This window comes from Trypanosoma brucei, chromosome 3 (genome assembly GCF_000210295.1).
Source record: "Trypanosoma brucei gambiense DAL972 chromosome 3, complete sequence".
Classification (NCBI taxonomy): Eukaryota; Euglenozoa; class Kinetoplastea; order Trypanosomatida; family Trypanosomatidae; genus Trypanosoma; species Trypanosoma brucei.
In genome coordinates, this window is record NC_026736.1 from 142897 (window position 1) to 168950 (window position 26054).

A 26054-nucleotide genomic window follows, 5' to 3' on the forward strand; every position below is an offset into this window, starting at 1 on the left:
GGTTTGCCACTTTTTTTTTCTCATTTAGTAAGCTTGCTTTTGTCCGTTATGGCTAAGGTCATTGCCCTGATATCTAACGGGCCGCTGGAATACTCCAAACTTGTGCCGTTTTCGGCGATGTTTACGATCAATAGTTGGTTTGCACTGAGCGAGACCGCTTTTATAACTGCAATGACAATGACTCTTTCCCGCTTCTACTGCTGAACTGTCATTCTTACCGCGTTTGCTCACCGCACCTTCTTTTTCCTCGAATGTAATCCTAGAAAAATACAAAGCGGAGAGCGCTACAACATATTTGCGTAAATAGGTGTAAGAAGGAATTAGACACACAACACTCTGCCCCTGCTTGTTTTTTTTATTTTTCCATTTCATATTTATCTTGTGTATTATTTCCTACGCGTTTGTTAAGGTTGTTTGTGACTCAAATTGTTCGTAAGCCCAGTTGTGCTTTGACAGTTTCCCGCTGGTTGTTCGAGCTGACTTGGATTAGGGGCACCCGCAGCTTGGAGTGTTCGTGTTTTTTTTGATTTTGTTAGCCTGCTGCTATGAAGGCAGTTCAGAGGGTGTGCTCTGATGCGCGGCACTTGTACGTGTTTGGACGCGTTAAAGACTTTTTTGCCTGCGGTGATGCTGAGGTCACGGAACGTCTGACTATTCAACTCGATCAAAATTTCTCTGATGGCTCCCCCAACTTTATGGTTGTGCACGACATGCTCGAGGGGTGCGGGGCTAACACACTGCTCTTCACCTTTCAGCCAAATCCTGACGACCCGGGGATTCCCGATGATGTCCTTTGTGTTGTGAATCCGCAGAAAGGGAAGTTGCCGTACCTCACCGGCCGTGTGGTGTATTTGGTGCGGCCAGACAATGGCAAACCTATCAACGCAAAGGAGGCATCTCAGGTTGTTCAGGATATCACGATGGGTTCTCTCGATGGCAACCTGTTGCAAAGCTTCGAACACCTCCTGATGGAAGTGTATACACCTATGTTCAACAAGCTGAGCAAATGGGGGAAGAATACTTTGGCGGAGCGGAATAGGTTTATTGTGCACCTCCTCCGATATGCGGATCGCATTTCAGAGTTACAACAACTACAGGGTGAGCGTTATGAACTGCGACCTGTTAATGCGGAGACGTGGAGGCTGCTACAAACAGGGGGCCTGAACAAGCGCGGTGGAATCAACGACCCTGGTGTTGTGCACTGCCTGACGACAACCGTGGAGGAATGGATTAAGGCTGTCTATGACGTGGTGCAGGAGGTGCCAAACTATGAAAATGAACTGAGTGAAGAGAAGGCAGGTCCAAAGACGGAGATTCAGCTTTGGAAAAGCCGCCTGGCGAAGTTGCGCCTGGTAGAAGAACAACTTGAAGCTGTTGAGGCGCCGCGAGCCGTGCAGTACCTGCGTGAGGTTAAGAGCCCACTGCTACAACGATGGGTGGAGGTGGATGCCGCGCTTAATGATGCATTGTCGGAAGCTCAGGAGAACGTGAAGTACCTGCGTTCCCTCAGCAAATACTTTGATGTATTATACTCATCGGACATTGCCCAGATCATTAACATGCTTCCTTCGCTCATCAGCAACATACGGATGATGCACACGATAGCACGCTATTACTCGCGGCGGGAATGCATGACAGCACTCTTTTTTAAGGTCACCAACGCCATGGTTCTTTCTTGTAAATCAGCCATCAACCCATCAGGTGTGCGCAGTCGTATCTGGGAGTGCGGGCAGAGCCCCGAGTCCCTCAAAGAGTTGTTACACCAACTACACCTCAGTGCCGAGTGTAATAAGGCCTACAACAAAGAGTACAAGAAGGCGCAGGAAATCCTCGCAAGCAAGGATGGAAAACAGTTTGACTTTGATGAGTTGAAGTTTATGGGGCACTTCAATCTTTTCACAAAGCGTGTGGACAAACTGATCAGCGTGTTTAGTACAGTGCAGCAATTTGTAGAGCTCAAGGCATACAATATTGAACAAATGGAGGGCCTTATCCCACGGTTTGAAGAATACCTTGGCCATCTCCGCGGAAAGACTACCGACATCCTTGACATCCACGACAACAACAAGTTCGACGTGGAGTTTAAAATATTCGAAACACGAATTGCCGAACTAGAGACATCGATGCAGGTGGCAATCAACTCCTCATTTGAGAACATCACCTCGACCGACAACGCTCTGCAGTTGCTGGCCAAGTATCAGCGTATTCTCAAGAATGAAGCTTTCGCCGCCGATTTGGAGTCCAAGTACCTCGTCATTTTCCACAGCTACGGTATGGAACTTGAGAATGACCAAAAGACCTATGAGCGATACAAGACCGACCCACCAGTCGCACGAAACATGACACCAGTTGCTGGAGCCATCAGTTGGGCACGGCAACTACTCCACCACATCAAGTCGCCTATGGACAAATTTAAGACCAATCGCACAATCATGGCGAACACGAAAGATAGCAAGAAGGTGATTCGCACATACAATAGAGTTTCGGTTGCGCTGATTGAATTCGAGGCTATTTGGGTGGATGCTTGGAAGCGATCTATTGAATCGAGTAAAGCCGGACTTAATGCGACGTTGTTGGTGAGACACGAGGGGCGTTTGTACGTAAACTTTGATTTGGAGATAATGCAGCTCATTAAGGAGACAAGAGAGTTGATGTTACTCGGTGGTATAGAAGTACCTGCGGCAGCGAGGATGGTGCTGATGCAGGAGCAGCGACTGAAGACATTTTACAATGAGTTAACTCACCTTGTTAAAGAGTACGAACGTGTTGTTGGTCGCGCTGGAAGTACGCGCAGCAAGATCGTTGGTGTCACTCGCCCGTTGCTTCAACCAAACCTCGACGCGCTTGATGCAGTGTTTCTTCCTGGTGAAACCACGCTCACGTGGTCTTCGTTAAATGTTGATACGTACCTGGAACGAGTCCAAAAGGCAATTGAAGATCTTGACATTCTCGTCACGAAGGTGAATGACATCATTCAGCACCGAATCCAAGTAAACCTCAAGCTTATTGCTTCTACGCTGCTTGTTAACCTCTTTGACGACCATTTCTCACTTGATCAGTTCGTGCAAGTGCAGGAAAAGCATATTCGGCAGCAATGCGAAGTGATGGATGTAAAGAACCGGGAGGTTGAGGGTGCGGTCGAGGATGTCGTGATATGCATTCTCGCTAGTCAGGGTGTTACTTACAGTACCGATAAGCTTGACAATGTCCAGCGTGATCGCATTGCGACGCTCAAAGGGCACTTCAATCGTCTAATGTTCAAAGCGATCCTCACGAGCACCACCCGATCGTTGAACTTACTCAAGAAACGTGTGGGCACACGTAATCGTGTGTCCTTCCTTTTTGTTGAAAAGCCCTTCTTCGACGTTGATGTGCAACTTATTAATGCGGAGCCGTACGTGTTTTTAAGCCCTTCCCTTGATGAGGTGCAAAAGGCTATCAATCAGTGTGCAACGGCGGTACTTTCGTGCAGCAAATACATGACCCTTTGGGAGGGACTGGGCGATGATGCGCTTTCGTTCTTTGAGGAGATTGCGAAAAACAAAGAGATTGTGAAGGTTGTTCTACTGCTTACTGGTGGCATCCACGGCTTAAAGAAGCAGGTAATGGAGTACCTTAACCACTTCCACAAGTACGAGTATCTGTGGAAGTTGGACATGAACGAAGCTTATGATGAATTCAACTCAAACGACCCAACACTTGACGACTACGAGCAACGTTTACAAGGTTACGTGGCGTTGCATGATGAAATTGAGGGGCTCACGTCTGTGTTCAACATCGGCAGTCTGGCACTGCACAACAAGCCCCTTAAGGCCGATCTTCTTCGGAAAGTCATCGAGTGGAAGGAGCTCTTTTCCAACAAGTTGCACGCCAAAGCACAATTGGAACTAGACAGCTTAACACACAAAATGGATGAGGAGGCGCATCAGCTCTCGTTACCCATCCCTGATCAGGAGAAGCTGGAGGACTTGCGCGTTCTGATGAACACTCTGCAGGACATCCGTGATAGGGAGTCGCTGGTGGAGTTCCAGTTTTACCCCGTGCAACAGGCATATGCATTGTTGCAGCGCTTCAACGTTCCTATTTTCAAGGAGGAAATCGACCGTGTGGAGGATATTCGGTTCAAGTGGCGCAAACTACATGCGCTGGCAGAGCGACGCTCAGACGAGATCAACAATCTTCAGTACGGTTTTAAGAAAGGTCTTACGCAGGAGGTGCAGAAATTTGGTGCCGAAGTCATTGCTTTCCGTAACGATTATGACTCCCATGGACCGATGGTAGAGGGTTTGAAACCTCAAGAAGCTATGGAGCGGCTAAAGCGTTACCAGCGCCAGTTTGATGACAAGTACCGTAAGTGGATTACCCTTATGGCAGGTGAGGAACTCTTCGGTCTTCCCCTGCACAAATACCCGGAATTAGTTAAAACAAAGAAGGAGCTTGAGCTCCTCGACAAGTTATACACGTTGTACATTAATGTGCTTCATAAGGTTGACGGGTACAATGATATTTTGTGGTGTGAGTTAGATTTCGATGCCATCGCGGAGGAAGTGAGTGTATTTGTGAGCCAGTGTAAGCGTTTGCCCAAGTCGTTGCGGGATTGGGACGCGTATGTCGAACTTAAGAAAATTCTTGACGACTTCATGGAACTCCAGCCTGTGATTCAGGAGTTGAAGAATCCCGCAGTGGTTGAGCGGCACTGGCAGGAGATCATGCGTGTAACGGGACATAAGTGGCGAACCGATCCTGATCTGTTTAAACTTCAGAACCTTGTGGACGCGAACTTACTTCGCGTGGTGGATGAAGTCGTTGATATTGCGAGTTCATCCGTACGCGAGTCTGAAGTCGAGGCGAAATTTCGGGCGCAAGAGGTGTTGTGGAAGGATCAGGAACTGAAGTTCTCAGAGTTTAAGCATCGTGGACCTATCATATTAAAGGGTGATGATACAACGTCCAAGCGCGAGGCCTTGGATGAGTCATCGCTGGCCATTAACTCCATGCTATCGTCTCGTTATTGTGCTTTCATGCGCGATACCATACAAGGTTTCCTTCAAAAGTTAGTGAAGGTGAGTGAGATCATAGCCCTGTGGGTTGAGGTGCAGTTTACATGGCAGTACCTTGAAGCGGTGTTTGCAGGTGGTGACATCATGAAGCAGTTGCCCCAGGAGGCCAAACGGTTTGCGATGATCGATAAGGCATGGCAGAAAATTATGAACAAGGCCAATGAGACACCCAATGTTCTTGAGTTCTGCTACGAAAACGAGCTACTCCAGAACCTTCCAAACCTGAAGGAGCAGTTGGATGAGTGTCAGCGGAAACTCTCTCTGTATCTGGAGCAGAAGCGTAATTTGTTTCCACGATTCTACTTTGTTTCTGATACGGTGCTGTTGGAAATCCTGTCTCAGGCGAGCGACCCGCAATCCATTCAGCCACATTTGGCATCGATCTTTGACGGTCTCTCATCTGTGCGGTTCGAGCGTGTGAAACCCAAGGAAGCAGGGGCGCAGCCGTACTTCCAAATTGTTGAGATGATTTCTGGTGAGGGAGAGTCACTCATGATGCGAGAACCTACACCGTGCGTAGGTAATGTGGAGGATTGGCTAAACCGTCTGTGTAGTGGTATGACTGACACTGTGAGAGAAGTGGTGAAGGCGAGTGTTATGGAGTTGGGTACACTGTTGGGAAATACGAATTACTTGGGAAGCATTATCGAGCGTTACCCGGCACAGGTTTCCCTTCTCATGCTGCAGTTTTTCTGGACGGCCGACGTGACGGAGTGCATTACAAAGGGTATTATGAGATCCCGTGGCCGCGAAGCAGCAACATCACGAGCTAAGTGCGATGCAGTGAAGAACTTTCTTGTTAGTCTAACGACGTCACCTGAACTTGAGCGGCAGCCTAAGCGTATGCGTACCAATGTGGAGACTCTCATTACGATTCAAGTGCATCAGCAGGAGGTGTTTATTGATTTGCAGAAGGCCTCCATTAAGGAGCTCACACATTTCGATTGGCTGAAACAAGCCCGTTTCTACTACAAGCCAGAGCGTGACCTTACCATTATTTCAATTGCTGATTCTGACACAGAGTACTGCAACGAGTACTTGGGAGTTAAGGAGCGTTTGGTCATCACCCCGTTGACAGATCGCTGCTACATCACGTTGTCGCAGGCGCTCGCTATGTACATGGGCGGTGCCCCGGCTGGACCTGCAGGTACAGGTAAAACCGAAACTACAAAGGATCTCGCCCGTACATATGGCAAGTTTTGCGTCGTCTTCAATTGCTCAGATCAGCTGGACAGGCATGCGATGGGGAAAATTATACGCGGTCTTTCCCAGGCTAATGCGTGGGGTTGTTTTGATGAGTTCAACCGTATCGACCTTCCCGTCCTCTCCGTCGTTGCGCAGCAAGTCTCTTGTGTGCTTCAGGCACTTAAGCAGCACAAAGACAAGTTCATCTTTATCGATGGGCAGGTCACCGACCTGATGCCCGGGGTTGGATTCTTCATTACCATGAACCCTGGTTACGCAGGACGACAGGAGCTGCCGGAGAACCTGAAAATTCTTTTCCGTGGTGTTACGATGATGATCCCTGACCGTCAGACCATTATGAAGGTCAAGTTGGCCTCACAAGGGTACAGTCTCGATGACCTGTTGAGTAAAAAGTTTTTCACATTGTATAAGCTCTGCGAAGAGCAGTTGTCGAAACAGCGGCACTACGACTTTGGTCTCCGTAACATTTTATCTGTGCTGCGTACAGCCGGTGCGGTGCTGCGTCGCAATCCAGGTAAGGATGAGGAGGATCTTTTCATGCGCACGCTGCGCGACATGAACCTCTCCAAATTGGTGTTTGAAGATATAGAGTTGTTTGACTCGTTATTACGCGATATGTTCCCTGGACGACAGTTTGTTAAGGGCTCGCATCCTGAGATTGAGGGAGAGTTAGCGAAGGTGATCGAGGGAAAAGGTTTGCAGCTATGGGGACCATGGATAAGCAAGGTGTTGCAGTTGTACGAAACGAAGTTGGTGCGTCACGGTATTATGGTAGTTGGGCCTGCTATGTGTGGCAAAACACAGTGTTACGACGTCATGACGGAAACGCTTAGTCGCACGACGGTGCCTCATCAGCAGTTGCGTATGAATCCGAAGGCCATTACGGCACCGCAGATGTTTGGTCGCATCGATGTTTCGGGAGACTGGCATGATGGCGTTTTCTCATCTCTCTGGCGCGCTGCCGTTCGCCACGCAAAGAAGCGTAACGTGTGGATTGTGTGCGATGGACCAGTCGATGCAATTTGGATTGAGAATCTTAACACAGTTCTTGACGATAACAAGTTGCTTACGTTAGCTAACGGGGATCGTATTCAAATGACTGACACGATGAAGTGCTGCTTCGAAGTTGAGAACTTGGCAAATGCCTCCCCTGCTACTGTATCCCGAGCCGGTATTATTTTTATCTCTGATGTTATTCTGGGGTGGAAGCCGGTGCTCAAGTCACGTTTCTGCGCCACTGTGAATGAGGAGGGGCAGATCCTACCAGTTGATGTTGTGAAGAGGTGCAACACACTCCTTGCAGAAAAATTGCTTGCCTTGTTCCTCCCCACGGAGGGAGAAGGCGGCGAGCCAAGTTTGACAGAACGGGTAGCGACATTCTACGAAAAGGAGTGCAGCATCGTGATGAAGACATCTATTGCTCACCTTGTAATTAATGCCTTCCATCTCACAGTTGCTCTTGGAGAAGAGGTGGGCGACGGTGTGCCCGTTAGTGACGCGCTGGCACTGAAGATATTCTGGTTCAGTCTGTCATGGGCATTCGGTGGTGTCCTTGAGTCGAAGGACCGGTTGAAATTTGATGCCCTGGTACGTGAGCTCTACGACGGCTTACCTCCATCGACAGAAGGCACGGTATTCGACTTTTCGCTGAACTGCAAGAGTGGTCAGTGGGAGCACTGGGATGGGTTCTTAGAGAAGTGGAAGTACCCTGGCGATGACAGACTGGACTTCGCCACTTTGTTCATTCCCACAGCTGATTCTGTGCGACTGCACTTCCTTATGAACTGCAACTTTATACAGCACCGACCAGCTTTGTTGATTGGTGTGAGTGGTACGGCTAAAACGGTAACAGTTGAGAAGTTATTACTGAAGATCAAAGCTGAGTCTGAAACGTCGAACTTCCGTAAGCTCAACTTTTCGTCCATGACGACTCCCCAAAACTTCTACAATGCCCTTGAGGACATGACGGAGAAGCGTATGGGTTCTACCTTCGGTCCGAAGAACTGCGAGCAACTGACGGTCTTCATTGATGACATCAACATGCCGGAGATCAATGAGTGGGGCGACCAGATTACAAATGAGATTGTGCGCCAGGTGGTGGAGTCTAGCATGGTTTACGATCTAAGTCATGCTGGTCGGCGGAAGGAGTTGCGCGGCCTTGTTTATATGGCTGCCATGTCGCACCCATCTGGTGGCAAGAACGATATCCCCAATCGTTTGAAGCGCCACTTCTCGATCTTCAACGTGCCACTTCCAGAGGAGAGTTCTGTACAGCAGATTTTCGGTGTCATTTTTGAAGGTCGATTCTGCAATGACAACTATGCGCGCAGTGTGCAGGACATCGCTAAGATGCTCACACAAATGTCGATCGATTTCTGGCGCGCGATAGCGAAAAAGATGTTGCCAACACCCGACAAGTTCCACTACTTCTTCAACTTGCGCGATTTGTCGCGTATTACACAGGGTATTATGATGGCTGGTATGAACGATGACCCCGAGAAACCCGAGAGAAGGTCCACAAGCAAACCGTGGGAAGTCGTAACGGACGCTGTAACGCTTATCAGGATTTGGAAGCATGAATGCTCTCGTGTTTTCAGCGACAAGCTCAATAGCGTGGCGGACAAGCGGTGGTTCGATGACAACGTGCAAGACTGTGTCGTGCAGCACCTCACGCCAACACAATACCGAGATGTCATCGAGCAAGTGCGTGAGCCCATTTATATGGCAAATTACCTGCGGGACCCCATTATTGATCCTGAAACTGGTGAGATTGCAGAAACTGCTCCTCGCATTTACGAGCCAGCACCATCGATGGAGGTCCTCCAGGATCGCTTGCTACGTGCTATGAAGGCTCACGACGAGCAGCCCCGTGTGAAGCAGCTGAAGCTCGTCTTGTTCGAGGCTGCCGTGAAGAATGTTTCCCGTATTTCTCGTGTCCTGTCGATGCCGCGAGGTAACTTATTGCTGGTTGGTGTTGGTGGTAGTGGCAAACAGTCGCTGACCCGTCTTGCTGCACATGTGAATTCCCATGACTACGCCACGTTGGTTTTGTCCAAGGGGTTTGGTGTCAACCAACTCTTCGATGCCATTCGTGAGCAATACGTTATGGCAGCGACGAAACGCCCAGTGACTATGCTATTCACTGATAATGACATCAAGCATGAGATATTCTTGGAGTATATCAACTCCTTCTTGTCGAATGGTGAAATTCCCGGTCTGTTTGCATCCGATCAGCGCGATTCAGCGATTAACGACATTCGCCCCGTCATGAAAAAAGACCCTTTCGTCAAGTTTGAAGATATGAACGAGACCTTGTGGAAGTACTTCATTAACCGTGTTCGTGAAAGATTGCACTTTGTGTTATGCTTCTCGCCGGTGGGAGATAAGTTCCGTACACGTGCGCGCAAGTTCCCGGCCCTTGTGTCTTCGTGTATCATCAACTGGTTCTTCCCGTGGCCAAAGCAGGCCTTACTCGATGTCTCATTCCGAACGCTGAAAAATTTTGAAATGGCGACCGAAGATAAGAATAAAAAAGCGTTGGTGGAGCTTATGGCAGAGATCCATTCCCTCATGCTTGAGAAATCTGAGGAATACCTTGCGCGGTACCGACGGTCGGTATACAGCACACCGAAGTCCTACCTTGGCTTTATTGAGTCTTACACGAATGTTTACACAAAGAAGTTTAATGAACTCAATGAGGATGCCAGCAAAATTAACAAGGGTTTGCAGAAGTTACACCAAGCAGGTGAGGATGTGCGAGTGATGAGGAAGCAACTTCAGGAGAAGGAAGGTTTGCTGCAGAGCAAACGAAAGGAGACGGACGCGCTGGTCAAGGAAATTGAAATTCGTACCGCTGAGGCTGAGAAGAAACGGATGGAGGTGGAGGTCGTGAAGGAGAGTGTTGCACGGGACGCTGCCGTTGTCGCACAGGGTGAGGCTGAAGCTAAGAAGGACCTTGAGGCGGCTGAACCAGCCCTTCTGGAGGCCATAGAATCACTTAATTCTATCACATCCAATGATTTCACCACATTGAAGAAGTTGGCGAACCCTCCGGCGCTGATTAAACGTATTTTTGATGCTGTCTCAGTGTTGCTTCATAGGCCATTGATGGTCCCAGGTGCGGAGGAGGTGAAGGGTGCACTGTGGATTACAGACTCATGGGAGTTTAGCGGAAGACAACTTGCGTCTGATTCGTCCACACTTGACGTTCTACGGTCATTTGGTGAAAATCAGAAGGATTTCATTAATGAGGAGACATGCGAGTTGCTTTTGCCGTATTTATGGATGGATGACTTCACGCAGGAGCGTGCGCGTAAGGCCTCCGGTAACATTGCTGGTCTCTGTACATGGGTGCGCAGTATGTACAAGTACATCAACATCGCCAAGATTGTTGCGCCGAAGAGGGAGAAATTGCGTATTGCGACAATTAAACTGCGTGTGGCAAACAAAAAGAAGGAAGAGCAAGAGGAAGAACTTGCCCGTGTGACTGCTGAAGTTGATCGCTACAACCAGCAACTTTCAGAGGAGAACGCAAAGAAGCAGGCCCTTGAGGACGATGCTACACGCACAAAACAGCGTATGGATAGCGCTAACGGTCTCATCGATGCTCTCTCCGGTGAACGTGAAAGGTGGACGCAGCAAAGCAATGACTTCAAGTCACTGATCGAGCGTCTTGTTGGTGATGTTGCCCTCAGCTGCGCTTTTATTTCTTACTGTGGTCCCTTCAACTCAGAGTTCAGGCACCAGCTGCTATATAAGAATTTCTACGTCAAGTGTAAAGATCTGAAGATCCCCGTGACATCCGACATCAACGTTGTGAAGTTTCTTGTAGACGAGACAACTATTGCAGACTGGCAGCTTGAAGGACTACCAGCAGATGATCACTCTGTGCAGAATGCCATCATGATCACAACGAGTGCCAAGTTCCCCCTGATGATTGACCCCCAGGGACAGGCGCTGAATTGGATCCGCAAGCGTACCGAGCGTATGCAAGGAAAACTGTGCCAGTTGAGTGATCGTACGTTCGCAATGCACCTGCAGGAACAGCTTGATCTGGGTTTGCCACTCATTGCAGAGAACGTCCCCGAAGAAATTGACCCGATGATTGATCCTGTGCTGGAGAAGCAGGTCGTACGAAGTGGCAAGTCTTTAATCATCCGTGTCAACGGTGAGGAAATGAGCTACAATGAAAACTTCAGCTTCTTTCTTACGACGAAGTTGCCCAATCCCAGTTTTACGCCAGAAATGTTTGCCAAGAGTCTTGTCATTGACTTCACAGTGACGATGGAGGGTTTGGAACAGCAGCTGCTGTCGCATGTGATTGGCCGCGAAAAGGGAGAACTGAACGAGGAGAGTGCCAAACTTTCCGAAGACATCAACAGCAATGAGAAGCGCCGTAAGAATCTTGAGGATCGTCTTTTGAAGCAGTTGAGTGAGTCCCAGGGTAATCTTATCGATGACGTTGTGCTCATCCAGACCCTCCAGGAGACGAAGGATGCAACAGCAGAGATTGCAGAAAAACTTGCCACAGCACTTGAGACACGGAAGCGTATTGCCGGGGCGTGCGAGGAGTACAGACCGGTTGCAACACGCGGTGCGGTGCTGTACTTCCTCGTCGTTGAGATGTCGTTGGTCAACCACATGTATCAGACGTCTCTCGTACAGTTCGACGGCATTTTCGACGGTTCCATCCAGCGCTCAGAGCCGCACCCCGTCACAGCGAAGCGTATTCAATGTATCATTGACTACCTTACCATGGCTGTGTTCAAATACATTATTCGTATGCTCTTTTCGTCGCACAAGCTGCTTTTCGTACTGCTCATGGCATGTAAAATTCAAATGAAGGTTGGGCAGTTGGACGCCACCTCGTTTGACGTCTTCCTCAAGGGCGGGGGTGCCATGCAAGTGGACCGCTCAAAGCCATTTGCTTGGATTAAAGATAAGATGTGGGCGAATATCCTTGCCATGTCGGAACAATTACCGCGGTCGTTCAAGCAGCTTCCCGATCTCATAACCCGCAGTGAACAGGTGTGGCGGCAGTACATAGAGTCAGACAACATTGAGAACTTACCAGTGCCTGATATAAACGAAAAGCTCGACAGCTTTGAGCGACTTCTCATTGTGCGTGCCCTTCGTGAGGATCGTGCTATGCTTGCTGCTAATCTTTACGTGGCCCGTACGCTCGGCAAGGAGTTCTCTGAAGCGCAGCAGCTCGATCTACAGGGCGTGGTAGAGGAAACAAGCGGCCTGACACCTATTGTCTTCCTTCTTTCACAGGGTTCTGATCCGACGACTCTTATTGAGGCAACCGCAAAGTCGCTTAAGAAGAAGATATTTCCTATTTCAATGGGACAAGGTCAGGAAGAGGCGGCGATGAATATTGTGTCTGGCGCGTGGCACAACGGTGACTGGGCCCTACTGCAGAACTGCCACCTTGGTCTACCCTTCCTCCTGCAGCTCGAAGAAAGACTTCGTCAACAACATTTGCCCGGGGAAAAGAAGGCTGATATCCACGAGGAAGCGCGCCTGTGGGTGACATCGGAACCACACAAGTTATTCCCCATTGGACTGCTGCAGATGTCGATAAAGCTGACGAACGAGCCACCGCAGGGTATTAAAGCAGGTCTTGTCCGTACATACTCATGGATGTCGCAGGATTATCTTGAGATGTTCCGCCGCCCCGAGTGGCGTCCGATGCTTTTCACCCAGTGTTTCCTGCATTCCGTTGTGGTGGAGCGGCGTAAGTTTGGACCCATTGGTTTCAGTGTGCCATATGAATTCAACCAAGGTGACTGGAACGCTTCCGTGCAGTTCCTCATCAATCACATGACGACCATCGGTGAAGCCCTGAAGAATCCGGTTAATCGTGACACCGTGTGCTATATGGTTTCGGATATTCAGTACGGTGGACGTATTACAGACAATAACGATCGTGCTCTCTTCAAGGCCATCACTGAGTTTTTGTACGACTTACGCATTACAAACCCGGAGAGGTCGCGCGATATGAAAATAGCCAACGACACTAAGGTCCCTCTCAATGTCATGACCTCTACAGGGGGTCTTCACAACCCATACCCGTGCGAGATCACGGAGTTCGCACCTGGGTACGGTATACCTCTGTTCGATGACATTAACAAGCACAGGGAATTCATTCGCGACACGTACCCCGATGTGGACACGACAGAAGTGTTCCAGATGCATTCCAATGCTGATATCACGTACCGTACACGGCAAGCGCAGGAGGCACTGAAGACGATTTTGGATATTCAACCAAGAGACGCCGTAGCCAGAGGTGGTGTCACCCGTGAAGAGAAGGTTTTGTCGATGGCGGACAATTTCCTGCGGCAGCTTCCAGCCAACTGGGTTGTGGACCGCAAGCTTCATTTGGCTGATAAGCAACCACTATCCATCTTTGCAGGACAAGAAATTGATCGCTTGAGCGTCACCGTTCGTACAATCCGGCAAACGTGCACGAACCTCAAGCTTGCTGTTGCCGGAACCATTATTCTCACTCCTGCGCTTCAGGACGCATTGGATTATTTGTATGCCGCACGTGTGCCACCGTCATGGGTTGCTGTGGGATGGCCATCACCTAACATTTCGCTCTGGTTCGCTGAGGTACTCCGCCGTTACGAACAGCTTGATGGTTGGGCCCGCAACGGTCGACCACCCGTCTACTGGCTGCCAGGATTCTTCAACCCACAAGGTTTCCTCACCTCCGTGCGGCAAGAAATTACACGTAGCCACGCAAACGAAGCGGTGCCATGGGCACTCGATAAGGTGGAAACACGGACGGAGGTTCGCTCGTCCGAGTACCGACCTGGTCAGGAACCGAAGGCGGAAGATCTGAAGACGGAGCGAGGTGAAGTTGTCATTCATGGACTCTTCCTCGAGGGGGCTATGTGGGATAAAGCGAATAAGCGGCTGAAGGATCCACCGCCAGGTGATCTGTTCCGTGAATTGCCCATGTTGCTCATTTCCGCTATCAATAAAGATGCACCGCCGCCGCACATGAATGCACCGATGAAACCTGGACAGTTGAAGGAGAGGCAGAAGAAGCAGGAATATTACCGTTGCCCCGTTTATAAGTATCCCACACGGTCTGATTTACACTGGATATTTGACGTGAACCTCCCCGTGGCTGAGGACGACGCTTATTGGCGTATGCGTGGCGTGTCACTGTTGGGGTGCACCGACTAAGGGGAAGGTAGTGAATGGTACCGTGAATGTTCACTGTGTGTTACTTAAGTGTGACCAAACAATCATGTGACAAAAGTTGTGGGAGAAAGAAAGAAAGAAGATACGAAAGGTAGTGGGTCGGGAAAGAAGGGAATAGATTTTTCGTTTCTGATTCGCAGGGACTCACCACAATGTATAAAATAACACCTTACTGCGAGAGAGGATTACATAAAGGTATATGTATAAAATGTTAAAGAGAAATAGGAAGAGTTTTGAAGATGTGAAGGTGTGAGACAGACGATAGATTGTGATATGATGTATGCTTAATACGTGTATAACTGAAAGATGTTTAGATTATCTTTCCAGTTAATCTCGTGGAATTCATGCAGAGGATATGGGGGTGGTCTGACTGCGCCTCAGGAGGCCTCTACCACGTTTTCTTTCTTGATTGTTTCTAACAACACTTTCTAAAGTGTGCCAGTGGCAACGTTGAGCCCGTTTATCTCGCCTTTCCTCCTTAGTTGTCGCTACCGATACATATTTGCATGCATGAACTCTTCTTTTTTTTTTTTCATTCCTTTCTTTGAACGCCTTGGTAAGGCGAGGAAATAAAAGGCTACATACAAGGGATAAGTTCTCACTACGCATCCGTTAGTCGTACAGACGATCACTTGATTTCGTTGGGGGTTATCCGCTCCTTTAAGGAGTGTGAAGGGAGCAGAAGGGTATACGCGTAGTTGAATACGAGTTGGTGCACCAGCTTGCCCGACTCGTATACTTCGTGCTGTTTCCGCCTCGCATCGAGTTGTGGCACATTCCCATTTATTTTTTTTCCATAGTTCACACTTAACGGTGAAAGGAAAGAAGGAGAGGGGAGGGGGAGGTACTTAACACTTATCGTATTTTACAGATTTTTTTCTAGTGTGTGTTGTTTTATCGATATTAGTGGTTTGGGTGGGGAAGGGAGATTTGCCTTGTGAACACGCTTCATTCGACCACTTCCTGTGTAAATGAGGATCAGTTGCTCATGCCTGAACAAATCGCTCGTGTCGACTGCTATCCCGTCTGATATCATCGAGCGTGCTGGAACCAATCTGCCCGGCATCCCGCATAAATACCGTGTTTGCCGTGCGTATCGCCAATGGCTCAAACTAGCTGTTTTGTGTCCTCATTCTCTCCTTTGTGAGCTTAATGAACATGCGCAGATGAATGAACGGTTTGTTATAATCGTCCGGCAGAAGTTTCGCGAGGGTGAAGAGCTACGAGACCCGGAGGAAATAGCCGTTGCCGTCCAAAGCTGTGAGAGAAGCCTCGCAATGTTTCGCTTTTTGGCAGCGGATGGCGCTCGCCGCCGGTTCCCGGAGGCAAAGCCGAGGTTGAACTTGCACAAGATGGGATTCATGGAGATGGCGAAAATTAATTACACGCAGATGGCGAAAGAGTATTGGAACACCTACATTATGCGGCGATGGTAGCGGAGGGAGCACGTGGTGGAGAAAAGAGAAGCGGGTGCTTCACGTGGGGAAAACTCAGACACTCATCAGGAAACCAGAGAGCGGTCACTGTTGGGTGAAGGGCTGGCGGTATCATCGGGAAAATGACTTTTCCGTTAGGTCTTGGTTGTCGCCGTGCTTTTCGAGGGTTTGTGTGCACGGATTCTCCTTTGTGGTGTGCGCTCCATCTCTGGCCTGATTCGTGTTGCTACTCTCACGTGTTTTATTCTTTCTGTTGGCATATTTTTCCCTCTTAGGGGACAGTTTACCCAAAGAGGGGCGGGGGAAGGCTCTGTCATTCCTGAAATAGTTGAAGGAATAGGGCGATGATGAGGCCATCGACGGGCTCCGGTACACCTAGGAGTGATGCGGGGATCAAAAGAAGTGTTACCCTCGGCATCGACATAATGAATGAAGACAGTTTTTGGGAAATTTCGGGGATACCGCTGAAAAGCAGGATGCGCTCTTTCATCTCGAGGGAGAGATTAACTCCGAAGAACGTCGGCAGCCCTTGCGACCTGTACCTCTTTCCCAGATACGATGAACAGCCACTGTGTCAAAGTTTCAGGGACCTCCTAAACCGGCACAGGTCTCAGCTGCGAGAAACGGCGAAGTCGTACGAAAGATATACGAGCGAAGTGACAAATATCCGTAAGAAAACTGCATGGTTTGAACCACAGAAACCACCCAAATTCCTCTAGTGACGTTTGAGGCGTATTTGCCTCCCACCGTAAAGAATGATTGCGGATGGACGAGGAACTCGGGTCAGCCGCAGTGGCTGGGGCAATGAGCTCCTATATGTGGAAAAAGGATTCCGCCATCGCTGCGTTTGCGGTTCCACACGGCATTTAGCTGGGGGCTTATACTCAACTCCCTCCCCCCCCCCAAAAAAAAAAATAAAGGATGGTTAGCTGCCTTTCTGGTGGGTCGAATTCTGCGGTCGTCGGAATGTGTTTACTTGACACAACGATGCCACATGTCGGTTGTAGGCTTTGAAATGATTCCCTTCACTTGTTGGCAAGAAAGCACCACGTATCCAAGAGGGCCGCAGTGATGGCGTTGGTGTGATATGGTGGTGCATTAATCGTCGTGAAAACGGTAATAATGCCACTGATGTGTTAGAATGGGAACGCATGCCTCGTCGTGCAATAGGTGGCAAATTTTTTTAAAAATCTTTTTTCCCCTTTTCTCCCTTTATTTTGGAGTTCCTATTGATTTGATGTACACAACCTATGGCGGTTGGAAAGCGGGCTGTCGAAAAACTGTCAGCGATCCTCTGTTGCTTTTTTAATTGTTTAGACCCCTCCCGTTACCTTTATGATATTTTTATGTGTACGAGTTGCGAACCCAACCATTTTATTCTATTGATGAGTTTCACTCCATCACTACCACCGGCGCTAACAACAAAAGGTCGCGCCCCCTTGCAGTTCCTGTCGGTTGATGCGAGCTTTATTATCCCTTTCCGTCACGTGTTCCTTCGGATTAAATGCACAAAAAGGTTTTTTTTCTTTTTTACTTAACCCTTTTATTACCCTTCTTCGCCCTTGTCTTCATTCCTTTTCCCCATCGTATCCTGTAGCGGCACAAACGTTGAGTACGTGTGTATCGCTTCCGGTAGATGATGTACAAATATGTGATTTTGTAATAAAAGAAAAATCCTTCTGTGAACCTAATAGTATGTGACCCCTCCCGTTGGGTCTCTAACGTGTATAGTCAATGACTTTTTGTTTAATTTTTTTTTATCCGTTGCTTTCACTCCCTTCTGCAGGTCTATTTACACAATGGCAAACTACGCGCGTTAGCTTCGTCGCATGTGGTGGTGGAGAACCAGTGTTAAATTCATCCCTGCGACTTCTTTTTCTTTTTTCTATTATTATTATTATTATTATTCCATTTAAGGAGGAAATGAAACATCAAGCGCAATCAAAATATCTTAAGTTGAACAGGTGGGTGATCGGAGCGAAGGTCCTGTGTGTGGATCAAGGTACCTGGAGGGGTCACTTAAGTTTTATTAAAATTTTTTTTTACGTTTATACATAATTAGTGTGCCCTCTACTGATTGAATTGACTGCTACTTTCTTCTTTTCATTCTTTTCATTCCTTTCTTTTTTTTTCGTTTCTTCTTCCCTTTTTCCCCACTGTATCAAATAAAGCGGATTAAGAGTTGAAGTTGGGGAGGGTTTGGCATCACAAGAGTGGATTGAACTCTCAAGGAGAGAGGAGGGCCACGGGCGCAGTCGGTGCCTCTGAAAGGAGAGCACAGTTATTACATAAGGGCGTACGGAAGGGTAGTAAACACCACCAGACATATCATTGCCCCAGCACGCCGTGGTTTAGTACGTGTGAACTTACAAGACGGACATATTTGTACGACGCTCATACACACAGATCAGGTAAACTGTAGGGAAAGCATGCGTCGTACTTTTTCGCTTTTCACAACTCTCGTTAGACTAGGTCGCGGGCCGGAGAATGTGACGGAGGAGGCAAGCAACTCGCTCTTGGAAGCCCTGCAAAAGCACGGTTACTGCTACGTGCAGCATCCGTTTATACAGTGGGAGATATTAGATCAAGTTCACCGCGATAGTCGCATCTTTTTTGAGCGTTATTTGTTGGACCTCCCGGAGGAAAAGCAGAGAACGAGGAAAGAGAAGTTCTCCAAGAAACTAATAGCCCCCCGTAAGCCAATCAGGGCAATGACCCCATACGAATTAGAAAGCATTAAAACATCCTCGGGTTTTCGGGGGTATTACCGTTATATTGGCGCAGGCGGCGTGGATGATGCGATCGAGTGCTTTTCCGTTGGCCGCGAGGTGCAGAGCCCCGTGGAATTACGGGAACCGTACTACAGATTGAGCGGTTGGCAACGCGATGAGTATTTGCCACTGATTAGCCGGAGAAATGCATGGGATTCACTTCTAACTCACCCTAAGGATGGTAGTGGAGACCCCAATGGTGTGCACGCCTTCATGGCAGATTATCGTGAGATGATACTGGCGTATTATGACCTTTGCAGCGAGGTCGCCCTCGATGTGCTGCGGCATATAAGTTGTGGTTTGGGCGTCAGACCCAGCATTCCACAGGGTGGTCCTGATCCTGATAGCGGATACGATCTCGAATACTTCACACAGTTCCACAACAAACTTGACTTCGACTTACAAGCAAAGTATTATCCGAGGTTCGGACAAGGGGCTCGGACACGTGGTGGTGTAGAGGTTAAGGGAGTGCAGAGCGCCTCGAACCCCAAGGGTGTCAAAGTTCTACGTCGCAAGACAGCTCGAGGACAGCCGTTGGTTAATGAAGATGAAGAAAACGCCGTGTTGCGGCTGGATTCGCACAAGGACCTCAGTACTGTCACACTCCTCGCACAGGACGCTCTCGGTGGATTGGAGGTTTGGGACAATGAGTCGGAACAGTTCAATCCGGTCCCTGTGCTGAATGATGCATTGCTTGTAAACGCGGGGTTGTTCCTTGAGAAGTGGACTGGCGGGTTGTTAGAGGCGACACCGCATCGAGTGCGGAACGTGAGAGGCGGAAGTAGTCGATGTAGTGTTGTCTTCTTCTGCTTACCTAACCATGACGCCCGGATAGAGCCCCTACTGCAGCGAGATGAAAATCCTTCTCTTGACGCGGAAGAAGGTTTCTACGCGGGTGATCTAATGCCAGCAGCACCTTAAGTAGAGGTATTGGAAGAAGGATTCCCCACTCACTTGCACATGTGAGCGCAACCTCAGGAATGAGTAGACACAACCAATCACATGCATAGATAAACAGTCGCATGTACGTTGTGTACGTATGGCCGATTTGCCACCACACAGTTTTGACAACGGGAGTATTAACCGTGTGCCGCAGAAGGAGCGATAAAAACACACGATTCAAGAAACGAGTGGCGGAGTGATACGAAGTCACATGTGGTCCCTCGTCTTGTAGAAGGCACACAAACAAAACGGAAGAGAGAAAAAGAAAAAGGGATAGAGGCCTCTCAGCAGGTGCAGCGTTTAGATTCCAAAGTAGAAGTCAAGTAAATAAAAATAACCGAAGTAAAAAAGAGAGAAGGTAAATAAACGGAGGAGGCATAGCGGCTTCCTCGAAGTAGGTGACGTTTACACATAAATGCATATATACGTATATTGCTTCACTCACATACGTGCACATACATATGGATATATAAGCGCACACGCGTGGACATCTATTTCCTCTCGTTTCTTCTGACCACGCCCACTTCACCTTCACGCGGTTGATGCCTAACGGTGTGCAGATGACATAGACATTGGTGGACGCTGCTACCTCGTTTCTTCACTGCGAAGAGATGAGTGAAGGATGCAAAGAGGGAGTTCTATAACTCATTTAGCGGGATAATTTTGCATTATGTTTCCAACATTCACACACACACACGCGCACGCAAACACATTTTCTTATTTTCTCCCGTTACACTCATATATTCAATTATATCTTTATTGATATTACCGTCCACTCTTTACAACTTTATTTCCTCCCCCTCCCCCTTCTGCGTGTTAATGTTTGTTTGACGTTGTCATACGACTTGACCCGCGGGTGACGAGTTGTTATTATTGATATTGTTATCAGTAAATGGTGGAGGTGGGGAACACTGCATGCGGGCATAATAAAGGGCGAGTGCGGCGGATTTTTTGTTTCCTTCCTTTTCACAGTTATAGAGTTTTCCTTATCTCCCTTTATTTCATCAACATCATCACCACACTTTTGGGCAGTGTAACATTCGGTGAGTAGCGGCCGTACGCGTGCCAACGTTTTACTTCCTTCCTTCCATTTCTTTTCTTTTTCCCTTTCCCCCCTTTTTTTCTTGTTCTCTTTGCTACTGTTGTCATTTCTCCTTTCCCCTATTTCATTTGCTGTTTCTTTCGGTTTTTTTTCCAATTTCATATCTTTTTTATTTGCAATTGTAAGGAAGTTTTCAGCAAAGCAGACTAAACCACAGCCGAGGAGCCCAACCATAGTCACCTCAGCTTACCATTTTTTTTTGTTTACTTCTTGGTTACTACTGTTTCAACTGTGCGTCCACCGCCACCCAAGTTTCAGGAAGTGATATCACGCCGAGGATAATAATAATAAGGTGGCAATGGATTTCCTGGATGAAACCGTGATCCACCCCATGACTGCCTTTGCGCGCAACAGCCGCATGCTTGTGCGTAAATGCCAGAAGCCAAATTACAGCGAGTTCAACGCCTCAGCCATGGCCACACTCGTGGGGTTTGTGGTGATGGGCCTTTTAGGCTTCTTCGTTAAGGTTGTTTTCATTCCAATTAATAATGTTGTACTCGGCGCTTGAGCAGCATCTGGCGGGTCAAATTGCAGAAACACCACAGGCGGACGGACATATTTTGTTATGGCGTTACCTGTCAGGTACCATCACCTTATGGAGTAACTCCACCAGATGCACCCTTCCTCTTTCTTCATTTGATTGGTTGTTTTTTTTTCCATATTTAAATATATTGTCGTTTTATTGTTTCATTTTGAAGGGTGCTGTCATTAAGGAATTGCTGCCGGGAAAGAAGTAGAAAAAGACAAAAAAAATGAACAGAAGGGATGTGCCGAATAAAAGCTGTAGAATGGAGAAGTGATACTATGAGGTTTCTCGTTGTTTTTTTTTCTAAATTCCGTCATATGAAATAAGAGATTGCGGCGATGCGTGTCGCGGGTTGCTCCAGCACACACTTGAAGGTGCGTTAGCATGTGCACCCCCTCCCCCTCTATACGGAAACAGTAAGCAATTAAGCAAAAAAAAAAAGAAGAAAAGATGAAACACATCTGAGGAAAAGCAGCAGAAAAAAGGGAAAAAATATTAGCTGCAAGTTAACTCCACGTTGCTGGTGCCCGGTTTACCTTGTCTCATTTTTCAGAGTTACGACTGCGTGCTGCAGTTTAAAATATCCCGTTATTCACTCAGTGATTATCCCCTCCCACACACACCCTGGAGGCACTGCTCATTTCTATTTGTCTCCTTGATGTTATTTTCATCTCTCATTCATTTACATCACTTCACTTCACTTCACTTTTCTTTTCTTTTTTTCTTTTTCCTTCGAAATATAATTGGCGACAAAGGGAGGGTGCGAAGCAGCCGCACACACACGCAGAAGCACAAGGTGAGGGGTGGGGAAGGGAATCATTTGGAGGTTTGTTGTTTCCTCTGCTACCCGGGTCTTATTGCCCCAATTGTGCCAAGAACAACAGTAGCAGTTTCAGAAATCTGCGCCGTTAACACGAAGTGTGAAACATGTCGGCCATTAAACGCTCCCTTAACGTTGGTGTAGTGGGCATGGGTAACATGGGAGTTCCCATTGCACGCAATCTTGGCTTCAAAGCACGCAGTGCCATGTATTTACAGATCCATAGCAGGGCACTCAGTAAAGCGAAGCGGGTGTGCGACGATCTTTCGGTTGATGGGGCAACTTGTGCTATGCGTATCCACGACCGCTATTCCACGATGACAAAATGGTGTGACGTGATTGTGCTTGCCCTAGCTGATGTTAAGGCATCGCGACACGCACTACTAGAAGATAATGAGTCACTTATCATGAACGCGCGCAAAGGTCAAATCATTGTGGATCACACCACTGTGGATGCCGAAACCTCGCGTGAATGCGCGCACGAAGCGGCTCGCCGGGGTGCTTACTTTCTCGATGCGCCAATGAGTGGGAGCCCACGTGCTTGCTTCAATGGACAACTGCTGCTGATGGTTGGTGGTGACGCAGAGACCTTTCAGAAGATGCTGCCGATATTTCACATGTACGCTGATAACGTGTTTCATATGGGCGAGAGTGGTAGCGGGACCGCGGCGAAGATGATATCGCAAGCCCTCGTGGCCTCGCACAACGCAGCAGCAGCTGAGGCTCTTTCAATGGCCCATGCCCTCGGCATCGAAGACCAAAGCAAACTTGTGCAGGTTCTTGATGCCTCATGGGGAAGCAGCACAATGCTGCGCCGAAACGCCCCACTATTGCAGGACCTCATACGTAACCCAGATAAAACCCCCCCTACGTCTGCCGTTAGTGTTGATCGGCTGTTGTCTGACCTCGCCCATTTGGATGCCTCGCTGCCTAAGCGCGGTGGGGAGGATGAACCGTTTCCGGTTTTCGATGCCGCGCTCCGCTCGCTGGCCGCTGCATCCGATGCAGGTATGGGTGACCGGGACCTTGCTTCAGTTGTGCATTACATTGAGGCGGGAGAGGCGGAATTGCGAAACCGAACGCGTGTACCGTTGGGGGGTGAGCATTTGACAGGTCGAACTGCGGCGACTGCGGCCAACTCAAGCGTCAATGAAACCCCTTCGACCGTCAATGGTTCTTCTGAAGTTCCCAATGAATTTGGGGTGGAGGACTTTTACTAGTAATACCCACATCAGGGAGATGCAGTCTTTCTCACTTCCTTGAAGGGTACCAAAAGTTACGGTTGTTCACAGTTTTTCGTAGGTTGTTGTTTTTGTGTAACGTGCTGCCGCAGCGTGCTTTACCTGTTGAATTTTTTTAACACCGACTTGTGTGACCCCTCCCCCGTTCCCAATCTATTCACTGCTTTTCACTGGGTGCCCCACTGCTCGTACTGCCCCCTTTTCTTTTTTTGACGGTATCACATTCTGGTGGTCTGAAGGCAGAAAGGTATATAAAAGATAATTGAAGGAAAAAGAACAAAACGAAGTGAAGAAGAACTTTAATAGTTGTAGTACCAGGTTAGGTTAGTATATAGGCTGCGACACAGTCGTTCTATAGAGGTTTATCTTCTTGAAGGTTCTTTCCTGTTCCGTCCAGCAGCTCACGCACCTAACAACCACTTACTGATGAATAGCGAAGAAGGCCGGCACCACACCCTCTCCTCGTTCCTTGCGAGTACCCTCGAGTCACATGTTCGCTCCATACGACAGGAGGCGCTGACTGTTTGCATCAACCATGCACAGTGTGAGCTGTTGTCTCGTCGGCTTCAGCAGGTGTATAACACTTTACGTAAGTTACCTAATGGGGCGCCCACACCTCAGCTACTAACGGTTTTTGCATCAGCTGACATGCTTGTGCAGCGCATGCGGCATGGTGGCTGGTTGCTCCTTTTGGAGCGGCACCTCACATGTCGGGCGCTGTTTGCGGCATTGTTTGAACGGATTCCGTGTGTGTGGCAGTTGCAGATGACAGATTCATGGGTTGGGGAGGATCTGTTGGCTGTGCGTGCGGATGAGCAAGTGGATGCACGTGTGTACCTTGAAAAGTTGGGTGGATGGGCGGATGTGGAATCAAGGATGGACAGGGCACGTGGATCTTTCGATTCCTCGTCGGGTGAGGAAAGTGATACAGGGGAGACTAGAGGAGGTGCCCCTCCTGACGCCTTGACAGAGCAAGATGTTATCGATATGTTTCGGAGGCAAACGCTTAGCAGGTGGCGAGTACCACTGGAGGACCTCACACCCCCTGGGGAGGATGTGCCGCCGCCGCCTTATGCCGATTCGGAGCTTCATGTGTTTTCTCTCTATAATGGGTATCGCTATGGAAAAACACCAGTTTTGCTTTACCAGTTGGAACAGACGGCGAACCGCACCATTCCACCGACAACAGTGACGAACTTCGTGCAGGACATGGTTGCACGAGCACGCTGGTGCCATCCGAATCTTGTCCCCTTCACCGGTGCCTTCACGGAAAAGGTGCCATTTTTGTGCCAACCGGACGACGACAACGACTGTGATCCAGATGTTGATACTAGCAGCCAGTTCAGTGGCGAAAACAGTAGTCGATCTCAGTCAGCCAATGGTTGTGATGCTACTGAGGAAAACGTGACTGCAGCCGATGATGGTGGTGTTGGCCCTTCCTCAGCCCCTGTTTTGGACCTCGGATACATGATAGAGGACATGAAATATCTTAAGGCTGAGTTATTGAATGAGGAAAGCCCCTACCTAACCTCGTACGTTGTCCGAGAAGTGGACAACTATATTGGCAACGAAACGTTTAAAACTCTTCACGAAGTTCTTTTCGTGGAGCGGAGGCCCTTTACGGTCAGGGAAGCCATTGCTATTACACTGCAGGTTGCCGATGCTCTTCAATATATACTGATGGAAGAGGGGAATATGCCTGAAGAAGTACTTGATGCATGGACAGTGGTGTCACCCTCAAATATTTATGTGTGCCCCATAACGGTGCCAAGAAGAAGCCAACATGAATGTTGCCACGAACCCGGAGAATTTGGGGGAAGCGCATGGCCAACATGTGACGACGGCTACGGAGATATTCAAGAGGAATATGACCACGACATGGTAGCACCACCATTTTGTGGTAGTAGTGTGCAGCAACGCCGTTGCGTTGAGCTCTTTGCTCCTGGTGGCTGGGCGGCGATGTATAACCCTCCGGTGTATGTGGACGGAGGGCCATATAGCAGGTGGCGACCTCACCCACATGCAAGCTGTCGCCCAACTTACGCGATGGCACAACTTTTGTTAGCTTTAGTGAATAATGAACCACCTTATCGCTTGCTCACAAAGCAGGAAGAACTTGCGAGGCATGTCTTCGAGGCAGATAACATGAATGACGACGACAACGTCTCGGTTTCGGTTAGAGTAAGCATACCGGTTGGTAGCATTGTGCCACGGAGGTTGCCCGTTGCCTTGAGGAAACTTTGCAGCCATGCAATGCATTTGCGGGACCCCCACCGACGTGGAGAGGCTTGGGATGGATTGTCACTCTCCGACTTCAGGAATCTGTTATGGGAATCATATATTAGTCTCTCTAATTCAATGGATACCGCTGGCATGCTTCCAGGCATGGAAGATGATGCTCAAGCGACCGTAGTTCCAGTTGGCGAGCGCGTGGAAATGGGTTTCAGTAGGGAATCTTCGGTAACACGGGAGAGAGCTCCGGGCCCCACGCTGGATGATTACGGTGAGTTCCCTAGTAGGGAGTCATAATGATTTTGTTGCCACCAAGGTTGGTGTACATAAACGTATATACATTATATATAACAAAACGGAAAGGAAAGGAATGTTGAATCTCCTGTAGCTCAGGGGAATGGAGAGATATAGTAAAATTCAAAAAAAAAAAAAGTACAGATAGAGAAAAACGCGAGTTCCCACCATGTGAGAAAAGGGGGCATTTTTGTTTTCTTGCTCTTC

General features: G+C 48.5%; 10 protein-coding genes across 10 annotated transcripts; 8 read left to right on the top strand and 2 right to left on the bottom strand.

Moving 5' to 3' along the window:
- Positions 1-24: 24 nt before the first annotated feature.
- On the bottom strand, positions 25-372 carry TbgDal_III570 (hypothetical protein, unlikely; the record flags this gene model as incomplete). The annotated part of the gene is made up of 1 exon (XM_011773709.1): positions 25-372. The coding sequence occupies one exon, from the start codon at positions 370-372 to the stop codon at positions 25-27; it is 348 nt and encodes a 115-aa protein (XP_011772011.1).
- Positions 373-545: 173 nt separating this feature from the next.
- Positions 546-14465, top strand: TbgDal_III580 (dynein heavy chain, putative; the record flags this gene model as incomplete). The annotated part of the gene is made up of 1 exon (XM_011773710.1): positions 546-14465. The coding sequence occupies one exon, from the start codon at positions 546-548 to the stop codon at positions 14463-14465; it is 13920 nt and encodes a 4639-aa protein (XP_011772012.1).
- Positions 14466-15454: 989 nt separating this feature from the next.
- TbgDal_III590 (hypothetical protein, conserved) lies at positions 15455-15919 on the top strand (the record flags this gene model as incomplete). The annotated part of the gene is made up of 1 exon (XM_011773711.1): positions 15455-15919. The coding sequence occupies one exon, from the start codon at positions 15455-15457 to the stop codon at positions 15917-15919; it is 465 nt and encodes a 154-aa protein (XP_011772013.1).
- A 344-nt stretch (positions 15920-16263) lies between these two features.
- Positions 16264-16638, top strand: TbgDal_III600 (hypothetical protein, unlikely; the record flags this gene model as incomplete). The annotated part of the gene is made up of 1 exon (XM_011773712.1): positions 16264-16638. The coding sequence occupies one exon, from the start codon at positions 16264-16266 to the stop codon at positions 16636-16638; it is 375 nt and encodes a 124-aa protein (XP_011772014.1).
- A 1015-nt stretch (positions 16639-17653) lies between these two features.
- TbgDal_III610 (hypothetical protein, unlikely) lies at positions 17654-17977 on the top strand (the record flags this gene model as incomplete). Its single annotated transcript, XM_011773713.1, has 1 exon — positions 17654-17977. The coding sequence occupies one exon, from the start codon at positions 17654-17656 to the stop codon at positions 17975-17977; it is 324 nt and encodes a 107-aa protein (XP_011772015.1).
- A 371-nt stretch (positions 17978-18348) lies between these two features.
- Positions 18349-19611, top strand: TbgDal_III620 (hypothetical protein, conserved; the record flags this gene model as incomplete). The annotated part of the gene is made up of 1 exon (XM_011773714.1): positions 18349-19611. The coding sequence occupies one exon, from the start codon at positions 18349-18351 to the stop codon at positions 19609-19611; it is 1263 nt and encodes a 420-aa protein (XP_011772016.1).
- Positions 19612-20419: 808 nt separating this feature from the next.
- Positions 20420-20908, bottom strand: TbgDal_III630 (hypothetical protein, unlikely; the record flags this gene model as incomplete). Its single annotated transcript, XM_011773715.1, has 1 exon — positions 20420-20908. One exon carries the CDS (start codon positions 20906-20908, stop codon positions 20420-20422), a length of 489 nt encoding a protein of 162 aa, XP_011772017.1.
- Positions 20909-21032: 124 nt separating this feature from the next.
- TbgDal_III640 (protein transport protein sec61 gamma subunit,putative) lies at positions 21033-21242 on the top strand (the record flags this gene model as incomplete). Its single annotated transcript, XM_011773716.1, has 1 exon — positions 21033-21242. The coding sequence occupies one exon, from the start codon at positions 21033-21035 to the stop codon at positions 21240-21242; it is 210 nt and encodes a 69-aa protein (XP_011772018.1).
- Positions 21243-22187: 945 nt separating this feature from the next.
- TbgDal_III650 (hypothetical protein, conserved) lies at positions 22188-23300 on the top strand (the record flags this gene model as incomplete). Its single annotated transcript, XM_011773717.1, has 1 exon — positions 22188-23300. One exon carries the CDS (start codon positions 22188-22190, stop codon positions 23298-23300), a length of 1113 nt encoding a protein of 370 aa, XP_011772019.1.
- Positions 23301-23747: 447 nt separating this feature from the next.
- Positions 23748-25850, top strand: TbgDal_III660 (hypothetical protein, conserved; the record flags this gene model as incomplete). The annotated part of the gene is made up of 1 exon (XM_011773718.1): positions 23748-25850. One exon carries the CDS (start codon positions 23748-23750, stop codon positions 25848-25850), a length of 2103 nt encoding a protein of 700 aa, XP_011772020.1.
- Positions 25851-26054: the final 204 nt, after the last annotated feature.